The sequence below is a fragment of the Onychomys torridus genome, chromosome 2, assembly GCF_903995425.1.
Source record: "Onychomys torridus chromosome 2, mOncTor1.1, whole genome shotgun sequence".
NCBI classification, from domain to species: Eukaryota; Metazoa; Chordata; class Mammalia; order Rodentia; family Cricetidae; genus Onychomys; species Onychomys torridus.
In genome coordinates this window covers 124,117,522-124,136,255 of record NC_050444.1, presented here as the reverse complement: position 1 = coordinate 124,136,255, position 18,734 = coordinate 124,117,522, and the positions used below count along the sequence as shown (strand labels likewise).

The 18,734-nt window shown below is 50.1% G+C and overlaps 1 protein-coding gene across 1 annotated transcript in view; it reads right to left on the bottom strand.

The window, feature by feature from the left end:
- Glis1 (GLIS family zinc finger 1) overlaps positions 1-17,108 on the bottom strand; it is a 191,598-nt gene extending 174,490 nt beyond the window's left edge. Inside the window, exons 1-2 of the mRNA XM_036179906.1 lie at positions 17,014-17,108; positions 15,839-16,142 (exon numbers count right to left, since the gene is read on the bottom strand). Of these exons, the coding sequence (XP_036035799.1) occupies positions 15,839-16,100 (262 nt within the window). The 5' untranslated portion in view covers positions 16,101-16,142; positions 17,014-17,108. The remainder of the gene's footprint in view (positions 1-15,838; positions 16,143-17,013) is intronic.
- Between the last annotated feature and the right edge of the window lie 1,626 nt (positions 17,109-18,734).

The window sequence follows — 18,734 nt, the reverse complement described above, 5'->3', positions numbered from 1 at the left end:
CACACACTCACACACACACTCACACACTCACACACACACACACACACACTCACACACACACTCACACACACACACTCTCACACACACACACACACTCTCACACACTCACACACACACTTTACACTTGACTAGAACATGACTCTAGGAGGAGAGCAGACAGCTCCAAACCACACTTACCTCCCAGGTCAAGACAGAAACATCAGCTGCTGTCCCCTCCCCACAGTACTGCGCACCACAGGACCGCCTGCAGTGGGCTTGAGGTATCAAGCTTGCTTCTTCAACCTTCGTGGGAAGTCCTGAGACCCACTCAGAATCCTTATACTAAAGACTCTTTTCTGATCCCATCACCCAGGCTACGTGCCAGATGAGGAACCAAGACTCAAAGATCCTGCTCAGGGTAGACTGGGAAAAAGCTCTCAGAGAACTCTTCCAGGTCGGGATACAGGAGAGAGGACAGGGCATCTGACAGGGTGATAGAGTAATCAGGGGAAAATACAGGACCAAGCAAATGAAAAGGAAACTAAACAAACAGGAAAATGAACGGTCCCATCAGAAAGGGCAAGTTCCCAAGGTGCATGACTTGATTGACATGTCCCAGTGAGCATGCAGCTCCAGAGGCACTGCCCTGCCCAGCCCTTCCCAATCCCCCTTTCCAGAATTCCATCTGCAGACTCCTCTTCCCCACCCCTGCAGCTCCAAGAGTCGGGGAGTTTCCTAGAGACTCGGGGTCATTCTTAGATCTCAGAACGTCTTTCAGTCCCGAGGACTTTCAGTTCTAAGAACGGCCTCGGTTTAGTGATTAAGATGACCGGTCCAGATTAACAATCTCAGCTCCAAACTCCACTTTCAGCTAAGTTCCCCCCCTTGAAGCCAGGCAGAGAACAGGCTGTCCCAGGTCCCTGACTGTCCACTGAGCAGCAGGCAGAGCTGTCCTCTATTGGAGTCTGGGCACCCTGTGTGCCACTAGGGCACTTCTGTGGGTTCCTAGATCAATAGACAGCTGTGACCCTGTGACCCATGAGACACTTCCAGCCTCTTCTGCCTGGCAAGAAGCACTCTGGAGCAAGGTGGGCCTGACAACGTGCTCTAGGGACGGTCCTCTGCTCACTCTGCTCACGTGGCCCCAACCATAGCCTCTTTCTTATTACTGTCACGGATGGATCCATCCACCTGTGGCTCTGTCCCTCCGGCATGCTGGCCACGCCGTGTTCCCTGTGTGGTCGGTCCTCTTACAGCCAGTACCTTAAGCTTCATGAGGAGGGGTTCCTTCTGCCAGTTGGCGTGAGCAGAAAGACACATCCCCGCCGCTTGCAACCCTTCAGAGAAAACCCTCTCCTTGGGCTCCTTCCCCCCTCTGGGTGCACACTGGGCAATACTCTCAAACCAGAGTGGAGTCCCACTTCAGAAAAGCACAGCCAGCGCCACCATCATGTCTGCTGTCTTAGGGCTCCTACCAGACCCAAAGAGACAACCTTCCATCACACACAGCCCCACCTCCACACTGGTTCAACCAAATAAACTCAAGGCCCTAAGCTAGGGAGGAGGCAGAACAGTGCAGGTGGGGGACTGGGCTGGAGGGAACTAAGTCTTCACCGGCTGTAGCAGGACTTGGGCAGTGAGGACCACACCACAGCAAGTCTGTTTTAAAGCCCTGTAACCTTGGCCACACTGTTTCCCTCCCTACCTGTCCCTTCACCTGCAGATGAGATAATGACAGGTACGCCCCCACGGGACTGCTGGAGGAATCAAAGGGATGCTGTGTGGGGTGTGCTGCTGAGTCACTGTGGGAGGGTTCACTGCTAATGGCTTTATGATTACAGCTGGCACGTCTGGAAGAAAAGGCCAGAAAACAACTAAGTGAATCCCAGACAGAGCCACATGCCACACAAGCTCGCATAACTGGTGCCCCCTGGAGGTAGCCCTCACCGCCACCCTGGCTGAAGGCTGTGTCTCTGGGGTGGCTGTGCAGGCCCGACTTCTCTTCAAAGCTTTATCACACTGGCTTATTTTAAAAGCTATGTTTGGCATGGCTTTGCTAAAAATAATTTTTTTTATTTTAAAGCATTAATAAAACAAGTTACTGCAAATAGCAGTAACAACAAACAATGGGTCCTGGTGAGTGGCAGGAAAGAAAGCAATGGAGATAATGGCAAAGGAAAATCCGGGCAACTTAACCATAAAAAGAATGTCTGATGTGTTCCAAAACACCACAAAGAACTCGCTTAAGCAGAAGAGTCATAAAAATGTGAACAAACGTCAAGAATAGGCCCGCTCTTCATGACAGAAGAAGGCTTATTTACTTATTTATTATTTATTTATTTTGGTGGTACCGTGGCTCAAATCTGGAGCCCCATGTGTGTTAGACAAGCACTCTGTCACTGAGCTACTAGAAAGCAAAATACTCAGCAAGAGAGACAGGGACTCTGAATCAACACTCAATGTAGGTAGGCCCCACCATACCTGAAATCAGACCAAAGTCAAACCAAACGATAACCAGATGTCGTTTCCACCTTCAAACGAGGAAAGGAATTTTGAAGCCCAGGTGAGGATGCAGACAGTATGTTCCCTGAGAAGGCGCTGTCTGCAGCTGTGAAAATGAGTTCAACCTTAACGTCCATCTACTAGGTGTTAACTACCCAGCAGCCCTCGAGGGGAAGCTACCCAGAGGAGACACCGGAGACTTGGGAGAAGGCTGCTACTGAAGGTATATGCTCCAGCGGCTTCGGCTCTCTATACTAGCAGGGAATTTTAACAACTATGCATATGCGATGAACGTATGTGTTTGTTTTCATGAGCAGGAGCTCTGAGAGGTCTTCTTATCTTAGATATCACTGGTTTGGGGACGGGTGTCAGCCAGAGGTTGAAAAAGCAAAGAGACAGAGGCTCCCTAAAGACTCTTGGAGCTTCTGAACTTGAAGCCTTTTTTTTTGAGCTGGGAATCGAACCCAGGACCTTGCGCTTGCTAGGCAAGTGCTCTACCACTGAGCTAAATCCCCAACCTGAACTTGAAGCCATTTTAATGTTACCTATTCAAAATAAGCTAACCAATAAAATTTAATACATTTTTTGGATGTTTACCAAGAGTTTTAATAACATGGAAATGATTATGTTAGAATGTTAACTTTACAGTTAATGTTTAAGGCTATATTCAGGATATATAATATCACAGTAATATAAAAATAAACTAATATATTAGACATGAACAAAACTGAAAAGAAATATACCAAATATCCTGTAAGCAACAGTCCCTGCAAGGAGTGGGGTTATAAGCCAAGAATTATTTGACATCTTTCTACAGTTTCCAAACTTTCTGTATTACTTAAATGAGCGGAAAAATGAGGATTAATAAATTAAGTTAACTTCAAAGGGCCAGTCACCTCCCAAATAACGATTAGGAGTAAGGCCAAGCAATTTGCTAGAAGTCAGGAAACAACAAGGATAAAACCTGATCCCACCATTGTTAAGTGCTGCACAGGTCACTGTCTTCGTGTTCTCAGCTGGGATGGGCTTACAGAGGCCACCACACCCTCTGGACCACTTCCCTCCCTCCAGGGCCTGCCCACTCGGCGCCACCTCTCTAGGAAGCCTGGCCAGATCTCTCATCACTACGGTTCCATGGACCCTGGGAGCAGAGCAGACAGAACCTAGCACTCACATACATGTCCCCAAGAGGAGCAAGGCTGGAATGTCCCCCCAAAGCAGAGGCCAAGGACACACAGCCTCGAGTATGAGAGGGCATCAGGAAGTAGACAATAAAGAGAGAAAGTTCCAGAACAAAAGCCTAGTGCTGTCCAGCAGAACTGTCTGCAAACATGAAAACACTCCCAAGTTGCACTGTCCTTCATGTAACCACCAGCCTGGTGCCCACTGAGAGCTTGGAATGTAGTTAAAACAATTTAAAGACTGAATCAACTCTATGTAATTAATTCAAATTGCTGTAGCTATTCTTAAGGAGGAATAAATGTACATCAGAGGGTACTCACAATATTCAACAAGAGGATCCACTTTTTAAAAAGGGTGATGGAGTGCTTGGCAATGCCCAGTAAATGATGGCTCTAGAATACTGAAATTGCTGAGTAGGCTGAGGAGGGTCTCTACCTGCTTGGCCAATATCAAAGGCTAGCTCCCTGGCAAACAGCTCTTCTATATTCCCAGTGCATAGCAACCAAAGCCTCCAAAAGAACTTAAACAGCAAGAACTGGGAAGAGGTTAGAAGAAGGGACCCTGGACAAGGCAGCCCACATCCAGGACAGACTGTCCTAGGTGGGCTCCACCCCCAACATCATGCAAAGAACTAGTCTGCAGATCCAAGTTCCTGCTTGTCTTCAGAGGGCTTCCTCTGAACTCAAACCTCCCTCGTCTACCAAGCTCTCCCACCCTGACCCTCATTGACCTTCCCCCAAGCCCTGTCAGGGGAGACAGCAAATATGTCCATTTCATACTGAGCACGTCAAGGCTGAGGTCATCAGCTGACACCAGCTAGAGGACGGGAGTCTACTTAGGAAAGAAACCAAGGTGAGAGCAAGAGCACACAGGAGGGCTGGGATCCCGTATGCCAAGGAATCCTATTACGGGATTACTCATTCACCATCCACCTACCTGCCAGGCTGTGAGCTCTGTGAGTCACCACAGTGTCCAAGGCTAGACCTGATACCTGAACAGCAGGTGTTGAAGGATAGTAAAGCTTAGAAATCTGTTTAGGAAGCACTCCTTCATTGGAAAGGAAAAGGTCACCCTGCCAGGGTCCTGTGGGATTCCATCCTCTGAACCACCTCCACCAGTGAGGCAGAGACACGCTCATCCCAGACCCCCTTGCTCAGAAGCACCCTTGGAAAGAAAACCTGGTGCTCTCCAAGACTGCCTCTTCTTGGGAGAAAAGCACCAGAGTGGTCAGGAGATGAAGGAGGTCAAGGTTAACCCCGGCTGAAAGGGGGAAGTGTCTCGAAGATGAGGAATGAAACAGAAGGAGTGGCATCCAGGGGGAGGTAAGGGGGGGGGAGGCCCATCTGCAGCCACCATGCCACTGTTTTGGGTCACTTGTCCCTTCGAGCCTATTTTCCTGTCTGTGAAACGAGGAGCATGACATCCACCTCTCAAGAAGCAAATGGAGAAAATGGAATAGCTTCAGAGAGACTTACTCCCCGCAGGGATCAACAAACGCCAGCCTGTCAATACCACAGTCATGCCACACGGAGCTGTGAGGAGCAGAGCATGGGAGTACCTTAAACTTGAAAGGAAGATCTAAGAAAGTTCAGCAGGATGCTGGAGCCAGACAGCAATTCCTAGCCCATTAAACGGTGGGGGGGGGGGGGCAGTGTCTGCACCTCTGGAACCCACCCGGCAATCAAGCCCCCTCCCTATGAGACACCAGTCACCCCCAGCTGCATGTGCATCTTGGCCTGACCCAAGACCTGTTGTCAAGTTGAGCTGATGCCACCCACACCCACCTCAACGAAGGACAGCTGTCCCTGACCATTCTCCATCCCAATGTAAAAACCAAGAGACTGGCCAACCAGACCTGTGTCCTCCACAGCTGGAATTCAAACAATAATGAGACTCTTGATTGTACCAAAAAAGACAGACCGGAGAAGGTAGAACACCGCAGTGTGGAGGGGACAGCAGCCATCGGCCAGCCTAGGCACGAGACCCGGGTCTGCCCCTCAGAGGGACCCAGGTCTATACCTGCTCTGCAACAGAGGCACCTGCTACATGCTAGTCCCTACTCCACAGGTTGACAGACTTGGCATCTCACTCCAGGTCAACCCTTGGAACAGAAATGGCCTCCACCTAACAGGAGGAAGACGGGAGCTCGGCGTTCAACGAACCTGCATAACGTGTAGTTCTGACTCCCAAGCCCCATGGCTACCTTTCTCCAAGTAACATGACCCCTCTCAAACTTATGTGGCCATGAAGTCCACAGTGGTACACAGAAGGGTCAGAAAGCCAACACCATCCCAGGAGCTCTACCTAATTCTTGCCTGCACTGGCCCTAAGTCTTGTGTGGGGCGTCAATCTTCATCCACCCTGGCAGTGTCTGAGAGCCACCAACATCTATTCCAGGTCTCGGGTCCAATATCTAACCTGAAATTCTTCATCTTAGGGAAATCGGGGTCAAATGTGTAGCAACCACTAATTATCTGCTCATGTGCACATACGCTTGTGTGTGTGTGTGTGTGTGTGTGTGTGTGTGTGTGTGTCCACGCACGCGCGCATATGTGCATGTACACATTCATGCTTATGTGGATGGGAACCCATATGCTTATGCGTAGAGGCCAGAGATCCATGTCAGGTTTCTTCCTCTACTGTTATCCACCTTATTTTCTGAGACAGGCTCTCTCACGGATTCAACAAGACTAGCTGACCAATGAGTTCCTGGTACAGAGTGTCCTCTACCTGGCCTGCAGCCTGGCCACTCTAGAGACTTCCAACCACAAAAGACTGCCACCCCTGAAGTCAGCGATTCCCAACAAGGAAGGGAAAGGGCAGCCCAGAAGAGCGGGAAGATTTGCCAAGGTCACCCAACAGGTTAAGACAGAGCTCACAGTGAAGACCCCAAGGTGGCACTGGAAAGACAAGGCTGCCTAAGATCACTCAGCACCTCACTGGAGCACTAACATGCAGAGGGCATTTGCTGGGGCCTGCAGAGATGACTCCATGATTAAGAGCACTGGCTGCTCTTCCACAGGACCCAAGTTCAGCTCCCAGAACCCACATAGCAGCTCACAGCCTCCTGTAACTCCAGCTCCAAGGGATCTGGTGCCCTCTTCTGGCCTCCTCAAGCACTGCACTCACATGCACATACACATAATCAATAATAAAAATCACTCTTTCTCACAGAAACCTTTGTACATCCATCCTTAGAGAAAGAAAACAAGACCACTGAACACTCTCCTTCACAGCCCAAGGCTCCCTGAGGGCAGCAACTGGGTCACCATTTCCCAATTTCTTAGTCACCCACCTTGAGTTAGTTAGGTCTGTGCTTGGCATCTGGGACACAGGGACAGTGAGACTCCACCCCTGTCCTCAAATGACCTAAGCAATAACTGCTACAGAGTGTGAACAGGTCTAGGCAGAAAGAGGACTGGGGGTGAGAGGCTCCTCGGATGAGGCGGTTCTTCAGCTGGCAGGAAAGATTAAGTAGGGTCAGCATGGCAGAAAGGAAGGAGGCGAAGCTGTTCCCAGAGGTCCCCATGCCATTTTCTGCAGGAACCACAATGCCAACTACTGTAATTATTAATGAGCTTTCATTAGGAGCCTGTCTGTTTTATGCACTGATACTGTGTTAACCCATCATCCTTCACCACGGCCTGCTGAAATTTTAACTATTATTATCCCCATTTTATGGATAAGCACGTTGAGACCACCAAGCCACAATGTGAACTGGTGGCCTGTTCCATACCATGTTCCATACCCACATCCTCAACCAATACTTCAGATGCTTCACAGACACCTCAGGTCAGCCCCCGTGCTGGGCACAAGGGCACAACAGCAAGTATCTTAGCACTCTGTTTTCTCCCTTGTTCCCCAAGATGATGTAAGGATGTACAATGGTGAATAAAAGAAGTCTGTGGTTTATAAGGAAAGAAGGGCAGAGAAAAACCCCACTTAGGGGTTCACAACGAGAAGTCTGTACTGCCATGAACTAGCAAGAGCCAACAGTGGAGCCAGCCATCGAGGGTCCTGTTTTCAAGATTGTTAAAGCACCTATGAAGACGTCTGCAGGACAAATCTGTGTCTGCCCGGACATATGCCTATGTTGCTCTGCTTGGAAAACACTAACCGACTTTAAAAGAGCGCTTAAGATTAGGATCCACCTAGACCTCACGAGGCAGCAGCTCCAGCAGCAGACACTGACCGTCTAACTGCAAGCATGCTCTTGTGTCTAGAAGACCTGGATACCCTTGCTGCCTAGGCCTGGCCATGTTAGAAAGGTCTTAAACAAGAAGACACGATTCACAGTCCAGGATGTCGGCTTTCCATCCATCCCCAGGCTCCCACCCCTCCGAGTGCTCCAGTCTGCCTCAAATCATCCCCTCCGAAGGCCCCACGAGAAGCTCCAGTGCGGACATATTCTCACAAAGCGCTACGTAAGTACAAATGACTGTTTGATCAATCATTTGGCCTCAGTGTGGGATTTGGTCGGAATTAAAGCCATCTGGCTGAGGGGGGGCCAGAGAGAAGGAGACAAGCAGGCGGGAAAATGACCCGCCCCCTCCCCCAAAAAGCATTGTTAAAATAGAACGGGGGAGTCAGTAAAGTCTGTGCTGTTTCAGCCTAAGCCACTTAATCCTTCAGCACATAAAGCGACTTATTTTATGACCTTTTCCCTTTAAAAAGTAAATCAGAAGACGCTGCCTTGAACTCAGATATCTCTGAAACACACTACTCATCCCTCCCAGAGAAATATCCTGTTTCATAAACCTTCCTCGAGACACTTGAAACTGCGGATCACTAAATGCCTCGCTTTAGGCATCTGACATTCCAGAGAATTAATATTTAAACTTATTATAGGGAAAAAAAGAATTGAGTTTGGTTGAAGCATGAAATATTTAATAGTATGTCCAAATTAGAACCCTATTTTGTTTCGCACTGGAAATGCCAATGATATTACCTGGGCTTTGCACTCATAATGCACCGCAGTATTAAAATAAAAAGACACAATATCAGCCTTTTCCTCTAGAGGAGGGAGGTGAGCCAGGCTTTGGGAGCAGAAGCCGCCCAGTTTCATTTTATAATTCACTTAAAATCATATTATCATTGTCTGCCTTGAGGAGCACATAGACAACACCACCTAATCACCGAAAGCTGCGGCAAAATCTGGACTGCACAGAGGCCTGGCCGGGTGCTGGTCTCCTTCATCTGGGGGAGGGCTACCGCTGTCTAGTTTACTGTGCTCACTAGGACAAAAGTATTAAGTGGTTTGGGATAAAAATTAAGCTTCAATTGACACAGTGGATCCTGGCAGCCTCTGCTGGCACGTGTAATTTATTTACAGGGTTGGAAAGTCGGCAAAATACATCATCAGCTCTTATACAAACTTCTACTAGGTATTAAATACCCAGCGCTCAGAGAAGTAATTCAGATGGTCCAACAGCTTTCCAAAGTAAACCTTATCCCCAGCCCTCCCGAGAGCTTAGAACAGCAAATGGGATCTGTCTTTCCCAAGTCCGGCTCGCGGCCCTTCTTGGTTTCTTTCTAGGGCTCTATTCTTCCAGCAATTTAAAAAACTAAACCAACTGCGTCTGAAAACATAAGGTGGTGGGCGGCTAACAGGACACAGATAGGAAGAGCTTGAACCACATCCCTGCTGCCGCTTCACACAGGGACCAGGAAGGCTCCTCAGTTCTGTCCCTGAATTAGTGGGAATCCTTCAGAGTTCACAAGTACAGGCGTCTCATGAACATACGGTACAAGGCCAGGCTCAGCCTAGAAGACCTCTGGGCTTCATCTGACCAGCTCATCACTTGACACCAAGGATCCATTTCTAAATCCAGTTCTCAAGGTCAGTCAGGCCCCTGGCGTGCCCACACTGGCAAGCCCACCTTTACCTTACCAGGTGCTACAGATAAAATGACTGCTTCATGGATCCCCTGAGCCACCGGCCTCTGCAAAGAATCCTTCCACACCACAAGACGGCTTAGCCAGCCAGGGGCTATAACCTGCAATGACCCTGGGTGGGGAGGGAGGGGCGGGGACCTGCCCCTGCTTCAGAGAAGGGAGTCTCCATGGCCAGCCTGAGAGTCCTCACAAGACCTCACAAGACACAAGATTTGTGTCCTTCCTGAGGACACAAATCACACTGGGAACCCATCTCCGGGGTGGGGGCGGAGAGTGAGTAAGCAATGCAGAACCAAACAGTGCTCCCCAAACCTCACTTTGGCCTGCTAGCTGAGAACTCAGTAAGGGAGACCCCGGGGGGCTCAGCCAACTATAAGACACACAAGTTTTATAAAAGCTGTCCCACAAGAGTCTGTGCTTTAGGGGGAATACTGGCCTTGCTTTCAGACAACATGGTTCAAATGCTAGGCTCTCTACTTCCCGCCGGCCCAACCTTGGACAAGGTACTTCCTAGCTCGATCCTCATCTGCAGAATTCAGAGAATGCCTCTTTGCTTTCCACACAGGGACACCAGTCACGAGTAAATGTACTCACAGCTGTGCCATGTCTGGGCTGGCACACAGTAGGTGCTCAATAAAGGTTGGTGTGCCTCCCTTTTCCTTCCCTTCTGTATTCACCTTCAGCAGTCAGGATTTAGAAGGCACAGTCAAAAGCCCTAGCCTGGCCTAGAGATTATATATAGTCTCTTTCAATGCCCAGGGCTCTCCTAACTCTCTCAGCTTAGGAAATATAGGGTCCTGGGGTTCAGAGCACAAAAGGGATATGGATCATCCATCCAAACTGTTCCCACTTTGGAGAGGGGAAATCAAGGTTCAAAGCAAAAGGCCTAGTCCCCTGCATCAAAGTTGTACTAGGGTACATGTGTATGCTCCAGGCTGTTCAACCACAATCGTCAAATAAATTCAGGCCCTACAGGAAATACATCCTTCAGTTCACAGGCTGAAGACTCCTCTCCATGTATCTGACTCAAAACGCGGAGTTTCAAAACACAGCTCATAATGCTAACACAATCCTCCCGCTCTGCCGGAACCTTCTGAAGGAACAACGCTTTAGAGTTTGGGGGGGGGGGGGCAGGAAAGAAGAAAACAGATGCATCCAGCGACTGGAAACTACGAGACCCCTGGGTTAGGGCTGCGCTCTCTCCACGCCCACCCCAGCACAGCAGCCTGTGTTCTTTCGGTTTCTTATAAATAAGGCTTCGGGAGACCCAAGCAGCCACAAAACAGTCCCCCTCCTCCTCTGCCTTCCTTACTCAGTAACTCAGCTGTCAGTGGCCGGACTTTGCTTCCAATGCTGAAGACTTTTTTTTTATTGTAAACTATTAATTTGGGCAGCAGCGGTTGATAAACAAGCAATCCATTTTCAACAGCTAGAATCATGAGCCCTGGGAAGACAACAGATACTTCACAAGTCCGGGGTTGGGTTTTTGTTTCTTCCCGGCCTAGAATTACAGCTTGTGCTTTCTGTATTATTCAGCCAAACTTTTCAAAGCCCACTGAAGTCTGTTTGATTTCTTCTCGCCCTTGAACTGAACATTTTGTGCTCTTTACACACAAGAATTAACTAGCCCCTACCTAAAGACACAGCATGACTCTTTAGGCCCAAACTAATTGCAACTAAAATCTAGTCTGGGGAAAAAAGAATATTAGCAAACCACGGGTGATCATTTAACTTTTGATGTGTGTGTGTGTGTGTGTGTGTACTCGCACACACATGCATGGTACCCCTGTATCAGTTTCAAAATTTCCAAGGAAATTCTCTTCTTAAAGTAAAAGCCACACACAGTTAGTGATGGTCGACTTCTAAATAAAGTTTATTGTTTGTTGGGTATTTTTTTTCTTTCTAATCCTATCCAAAAAAGGACTGAAACCCCTATTCCAAACTTAAGTTTCTCCTCTCCTCTAGGATGCTGGCTAATCTCCATGAAATAAAACCAAAGAAAATGATAATTATGCAACCTTCAGAGCAAAGAACATAAGAATATAGCTTTTAAATGATTCCTGTACCTATGCCTGCAGTGGGATTTTGACGCACTTTACAAATAAGTGTGCTTATTTACAAATAACTTACAAATTCGCTCTCGTGCAAATGAAATGCAGGGAGATGAGTAACTAAGACGGGACAGTTTTCTTTTTCAAAAGTGTGGAGAAAAACCACAACATAGAAAATTCACGACGACGACCAGGACGACAGAGCAATACACCCTATCAGATTACACAGCCAAGAGGGTCCTGAGACCTGGGGTCAGCTAAGCGCACTACAGGTAAACTGCAGGGAAACACGGCCCCCACTAAGTGATGGCTCCTTTTCGTTCTGCCAGCCAAGTCTTAACAGCTTCTAGAAAGGTTAGAAGGCAGAGAAGGGAGAGGAATTCTAGCTGCACAAAATTTGAAGGGAATCTTCGGTAATTATATTTCCGCTATAGGTCTATAAAAGATTTGTCAGATACATAACTCTTGCGACTGTAGACGCAACATGTTCCTATCTAGTTTGTGTACCACCCCGCCCCACCCCACACACACACACTTGTTTCTCTTTGTCTCACTGAGCCTGACATTTGGCCAGCAGGTTTTTCTCCCCCTTATTTGAAACCTCAAGCACTGAAAAAATTTGGATCTGATTATTTCCGGATCCCAGGACCAGCACTTTAAAATGGATGAAATGCAAAGCAAATTGGCCACCAGAGCCAGAGGGGGAAATGCTTTAAAAATAACTTACACCTTTCTATTACAGATGTGCTAGCCTTTCCTGACCTCCTCGGAACATGGCAGTAGCTTCCTGATCTGCTGAAAAAAACTCACCAGATAGCACACTGAAACCATCACGCCAGCTCCACACCAGCAGCCTGACGCCCCCGCACACAGCCAATAACTGCTCTTTGTTGTTGTTGTTTTGTTTGTTTGTTTTGTTTTGTTTTTGTTTTTAAGCTACAGGACTGACTGCTTTGGGGGAATTCACGGCCTTGCTCTGGGGACTGTTTTTACTAATGACAGAGTTCACATTTGTGGTGATGTCAGTCTCCCTTTTTGCTCGCTGTGTACGGTAGTTGGTAAAAAGGGCCCAGGCCCACTTCGTCGCTGCAAATCAAACAGTACCATCACTATCCGGTTTGGACAGATGGAATCATCTGGTAAACTACAAAGTCTTCAAGACATGGTATAGAGACGATTACTAATTTCCAAACATTTAAGACAGGAGACATACCAAAAACAAATGCAGTTAAATTCTCCGGCGATGTTTGGAAGGCCCTACTTATGAATGCCAGCTCTAAACTCAAGTGTACACATGGAGATGGTACAAGTTTCAGAACCATAAAGACCTGGAGCTAGAGGCCTCAGGAACTGCCAGTCGCTTTGAGGACATCCAAGAACCTCCATGCATTCATCCATAAAAACGGAGTCCGTTTCCTGAGAGCCAGTGTGTGCCCCATCCAATACAAGCACCCCGCAGATCTGTTCCCTCAGAAAAGCCCACAAGGTAGGCAAAGACAGATGATGGGAAGTGTGTGGATATATTCTGAATACTGAAGGCCTGTGTACAGACTAGGCATCATCAGCCACAAAGCTATCCTCCAGGGAGAGCTCCGCTGTTTTCCTTCTTTCCAAGACTTACAAAAGAATGTCAGGTGTTTAATAATAATTTAAAAAATGCTAGATTTGGCAATTTGGCCTTCTCAGCTCTTTGGAATCTGGATAAATGAGACTTGGCCATAAACAGACAGTGATTCTTATCACAAACGATGATGACGTTAGTCCATGATGTCACCCCATGCCTAGTCCCTCCCGGTCCAGACCTGGAAATATTCATTAGCTCAATCCCTTCGTGTGCTTAAGGTCTGTCCAAGGCAACAGGCACATCATTTGAACCCTGACCCCACACCAAGTGTTGTAATCTTCTCTCGATTCATGGGAAGGAGAGGCCAAGAACAACCCAAGACACAGTACCCCTTGGCCTCTCCTGGCCAGTGCACCAGCATTAGTGCCCTTCACATTGAACATTTAAAAATCAAAGCTTTTTCACGCCTCAATCTGCCGCCCTTACCTCCAGGATCACTGCCCCTAGCATGGTGCCCTACAAGTATTAATAAAAGTGACCTACCTTTTCAGTAGTTCCATAGCATCCTTCCTGCCCTGTGTTATTGACCCTGCAATGGACATTATCATCTCCATGCAAATGAAAATCCAGAGGCTGAGAACATCAAACATATTACTATCTCAGCCCTAAAATGGTCTTGTCTAAGTCAATCTCTAGGAGGAGACCAGAGGCTCAGAGGAGTGAGCTAACTTTTCCGTCATCCCACCCATTGAGGCTGGATGTCTTAGCATTTCCAGCACAGCCAATAAATATGCTTCAGTCGGTATCTCTGCTAGTCTGTTTCTAATAAGCCTGAGTGGACGGGGCTGGACAGCATACATTCAAAGGGTTGTACGGTTGGGGGGACTGTTTGGTCGGGAGGGGCCTCGGAAGAAGGTGTCGTTTGCTCAGTGATGTTCCTAAGAGGGCACCCGGAGAAGACAGGGGGGAAGTTGTTCTTCTCTCAGACTACCGGGTTTGACTCTGAAGAACACGCAGACTTTCTTCTCTCTAACCTGAGTTATCCCAGAGCTGCAGAGGCTACCCTACCTTCAGGCCTCAGTATTCTCACCTTTCAAATGGGTGATATCGACTCCACCCCAACAGCCCCACAGCTGTGAAGAAAAGCAATTTAGAAGCGACTGGGAGACTGTAACCAGAAAGACCAGTGTTAGTTAGGTCCAAAGGATCGGTTTCTCCCATCGATTACCTTCCCTGGCCTTTCCAAATGTAACCCTGACTTTACAATCTTTTATACAGGGGTGATGTGTTGTGGGTAACACAGAATCGTGGTTAGGAAGGATGGAAGCAATATGCACAGTATCGAGTGAAATGCTTCCAGTCAGCGACAAACCATGGTTGTGTGAGGGACAGCAGTAAGCAGGGCTGTGCGGGACTTGATCTGCAGATGATGGGCATAAGTGTAAGAAAGGACCTCTGCTGGAACCCAGCAGGCCAGGGAGCTCTCTTTAGCAAGCATTACTGAACACCCCCCCCCCCCACACACACACACATTTTTTTTTTCTGGTAAAAGTCCTTAAATATGCATCCCAGAAAAAATATTCTATAAGCATTTTCCCATATTCATTCTCCTACAAAAAATTACTCTCCTTGGAAAAGAGACTGAAGACAAGAAGGCCCTCTCCCCTCAAAGTCAGAGAGGACTCTCTGCACATTCATTTCTTCTAACCAGGCTGAGAACTGGAAGCAAGCTGGCCTAAGGTGCTGCACTGATGCTAAGAGGGTCTACAAGTCTAAAACACTGGCTTTGACTTCCTTGTAAACCACCTGGGAAGAGAATCAAGGGGTCCTGGAGCTGACATGCTCAAACCCAAAAGCTGCTGGTTCGGCTAATGGGAAATCAAAAAGCAGAATGGCACATCCCTTAACAGTCTCTCTAATGTCTGGTTAATGATCTGTTAACATGAAACCTATACATAACAGGCCGGTAATAATTAACTATGATTGGCTGAGTATGTTCAGGAGAATACCAGCACCTGTCCCTGAATTTGCCCATAGCGGGTTCTGGACTTGCCTTGGCTTCGCCAAAAACAGAAAAGCCACTTCTGAGTCAACATCTGGCCCAGACTGGATTACAGACTCAGAAAAACGCCTGTCAGGAGTCATGAAATCATCTGGCATAATAAATTCCTAACTTGACGGATGGGGAAACTGAGTTTCCTAAGGGAGAGATCCTACCAAAGTCCTCTGTTTTGTTTTCTTTCTTTCTTTCTTCCTCCCCCCCCCCTCTCAGAAATTGGGATAGTTCAAAGTAGGCCTTCAGCTGCTTAGAAACAGTTACTAGACACAGAAGTTGATACACTAACTGTACAATAAAACTTTGACGTTTCACATGACTTTTTATCAGAAACATACAGAAGCAAAATTATGTAAAGTAAGCTTTCTATATACACATTTCCTTCCAAAACATGCTTATTTGGTTTAAATTGGATGCTTCCAGGCATAGGCTCAGACTGACAGGCGAGTCCCAAGCAACTGCAGAAATTCGGAGGAACTCTTAAGAAAAAGTTCCACGAAGTCCTCCAGAGAATCCCTAAAGAGACGGTGTGGCAGCGGCGCCGGCGCCCGCAGCCCAGACGGACCTCTGCACGCCCCGCGGCCAGCACGTTAGTGCTGTCGGACTCACCCTTGCTGCCGCCGGCCTTGGACGACACGCCATAGTCGCGAGGACTCCGGGGCCGGAGGAGGTCGTGGGCGCGTGGTGGTGGCACGGGCAGCCGAGGCAGCAGCTCTCGAGGGTTCCCGTCCCCGCAGCCGCCGCCACTCACGGCAATCCTGAAGGCCATGTGCGCTCCCAGGCCGGCGGGCCCGCGGCCCGGGCCGCCGGGCGCACCAGGGGCCTCCTTTGGCCTCTTGTCCGAAAGTGCCTCGGCCACCTCGCAATGCATGGCGCCGGGGCGGGGCGCACGGCTGGGGGTCGCGCCAGGCTCCTGCAGAGGGGAGAAAGCACCAGGCTTTAGAGTGCGGGAAGCTGAGCCCTCCGCCCCGGGACCATAGTCTGGACAGTCACGTTCTACTTAGTCTTGATCGCTAAGATTTGTCAGCGTCGCCACACCAACCCCTCTCCCTGAGCCACCTGACCTCGCGCACTGTGGTCGTCCCCCTCTCGCTGCCGTCGCCCTGGCCCCCGCACGTTCCGGGGAAGCCCACCGCGCCCTCCCATCCTAATCCGCTTCCACCCAGGGTTAGCCCTCTTCGGACGAATGGCGAAACTACGGCCTGGGGTGCGATGGGAGTTCCTGTCCCGAGTTCCCTAAAGGGACAGGGAGAGGGCAGCAGTCGGGGCTCGCTGAGCAGGGTTCTGGGAGAGAGGGAGTGGGCTCAGATGAGTCCCTGGCTGCGCACCTCCAGGTGCTCCGGGGCAGGCTGAGCAGAGCCCAGACACTGCACGCGAGCCCCGCCACTCGCCCGAGGCCAGGCTGAAGATGAGCGCGCACCCCACTGCGCGAGCCCACAAAGCGCACCCGAGAGACACACATCCCTGAATCCCCGGCGCGCGGGAGCACGCACAACCAACGTCGCCCACGCACGCCGGCTCCCACGCACACTCGCGCCGGGTCGATGCGCGCTCGGAGACCAGCCATGCCACACACTCCCATTCACCGGCTTCCATTCACTGCAGAGCGCCGGCAGCCGCGAGGCTCACGCCCGAGCCTCGGCATCATCTCCAGCATCATTCCCGCGAGAGCGAGGCCTCCGGGCCCCCAAACTCGCCTCGCCCCTCGGCGCGCCCCGCGCCATCCCTGAGCTCGCCGATTTGGACGCCGCTGGGTCCCCGGCGCGGGCCGCGCCCCTTCTCACCTCGCCGCGGGCGCAGCGGCTCGCGGGGCGCACAGCACGGTGCGCCTCCTCTGGCGCCGCAGCCCCCGCAGCCGCCGCCGCCGCCACCGCCACGGCCGCCGCGTCCTACGGGGCGACACTCCGGGGGCGGGGCGGCCCGCCGCTGCCCACAACCGCTCGGGCCGCGACTCTCGGGGGCTGCCGGACTAGGCCAATGGCGGCGAGAGGGCGTGCCGCTCGCCTGGGGGCCTGGGCGGGGCGGCGCGCGCCCGGGCTGAGGTTTTGACAGCGGCCGGAGCCTTGCACGCCGGCTGCGGGGACTCGGCCGGACCTTGCGGCGCCGGGAGGAGGAGGGCAAGGGCCCCGAAGGCAGAGCCAGCGCAACCCGGGAATGGGAAATGCAAATGGGAATGGCAGTACCTGCTAAAGCGGAGGTAACAGATGCAAAAGTGCTGGGCGAGTTGTTTTGTTTTTGAAGACTCTAACCGGCTCCCCTGAAGACGTCGCACAGATTTCCCGGCAAGTCGATAGGAAAGCTGGGATCCGAACCCAGGCCTCAGCCCACTTTCTCACGATTTTACTTCTGTGATGTTCTCTAGAAAGGATCCATCGGGGGAGAGAGGATCTCAGAGTTCCTCTGTACCCGTCCCTTGCTTCGTCCTCTCCCTCATCCAGGCGCCAGGGTCTCAAGGGACCCTGCTCAGTGTGTAAGAGCGCTCATGAGGCTCCATAGTGACCGGGAGCAGTAGTCAGCCCTCCTAAGCCGTGCAAAATGGGGAGTCTGATCGATCTTCTGGGGCTTGCTTACTGAGGATCCAGGGAAGCCTCAAAACGTATCCGCATGCTGCCAACACCTACCTCTTTGTACTCATGACAACGATCTGCCCAGAGGGTCTTGCCTGGCTTTTAAACTGAGAATGGTCTCTGGCCTCAGTCTTAAACTGGGAAACGTGTGGTGCTCCTGCAAAGGGCCAGGTTCACAGACTGGGGTTCTAAACATAGGAAGAAGCAGCATTCTCAGAATCTTGGTTTAAAAAAAAAAATTCCAGCCACAAAATATTAAAATTTAATTTCCAATACCTTATTTTAAAACTTGCAAACAGTATCGGTAACTGAAAGAACCCTGATGCTGTATTTAAACCCACCCCCACATTCATGGCCAGCCGCAACAGGGTAGGATGTGGCAGAGCAGGCTTCCTGACTCCCACACCAGTGTTTTGTACCATTCACATTACCAAGGGCAGGTGTCAGCAGGTAATGTGCCGGCCCAGGGACCCACAGGCACCCCAGAGGTCTTGCCTCTTTCTGGGAACTTGTCATCGGGGACTGCCACTTTTAAGATGGAGTGGAAGAGTAGTAAGAAGGAAGAATAGCTCACCAGCTGGCCACCCAGTACTTGAACCTGCCCCCTGCCCCCACACACACACCCCACTTCTGTAGTGTAGGTCCCGGCTCTGGCCAACAGGCATGTGGCTTTGGACAAATAGCCCTACTTGGTTCATCCCTCAGAAAGCTGGAAGGTCTGGCTTTGCCTGTTCTGCCCTGCCGTGAGGTGAGCACTCTGCTCCCTCACAAACAGTACCCATTTTACACACACACACACACACACACACACACACACACACACACGGCACTGAACATTTAGTTCAGACTGAAAACGTTTGCCAGATGCGTCACTTAACCAACTGGACAAGCAGGCAAAAGCTCTCTGGATTTCCCAACACAGCAACAGCTGTTTACTC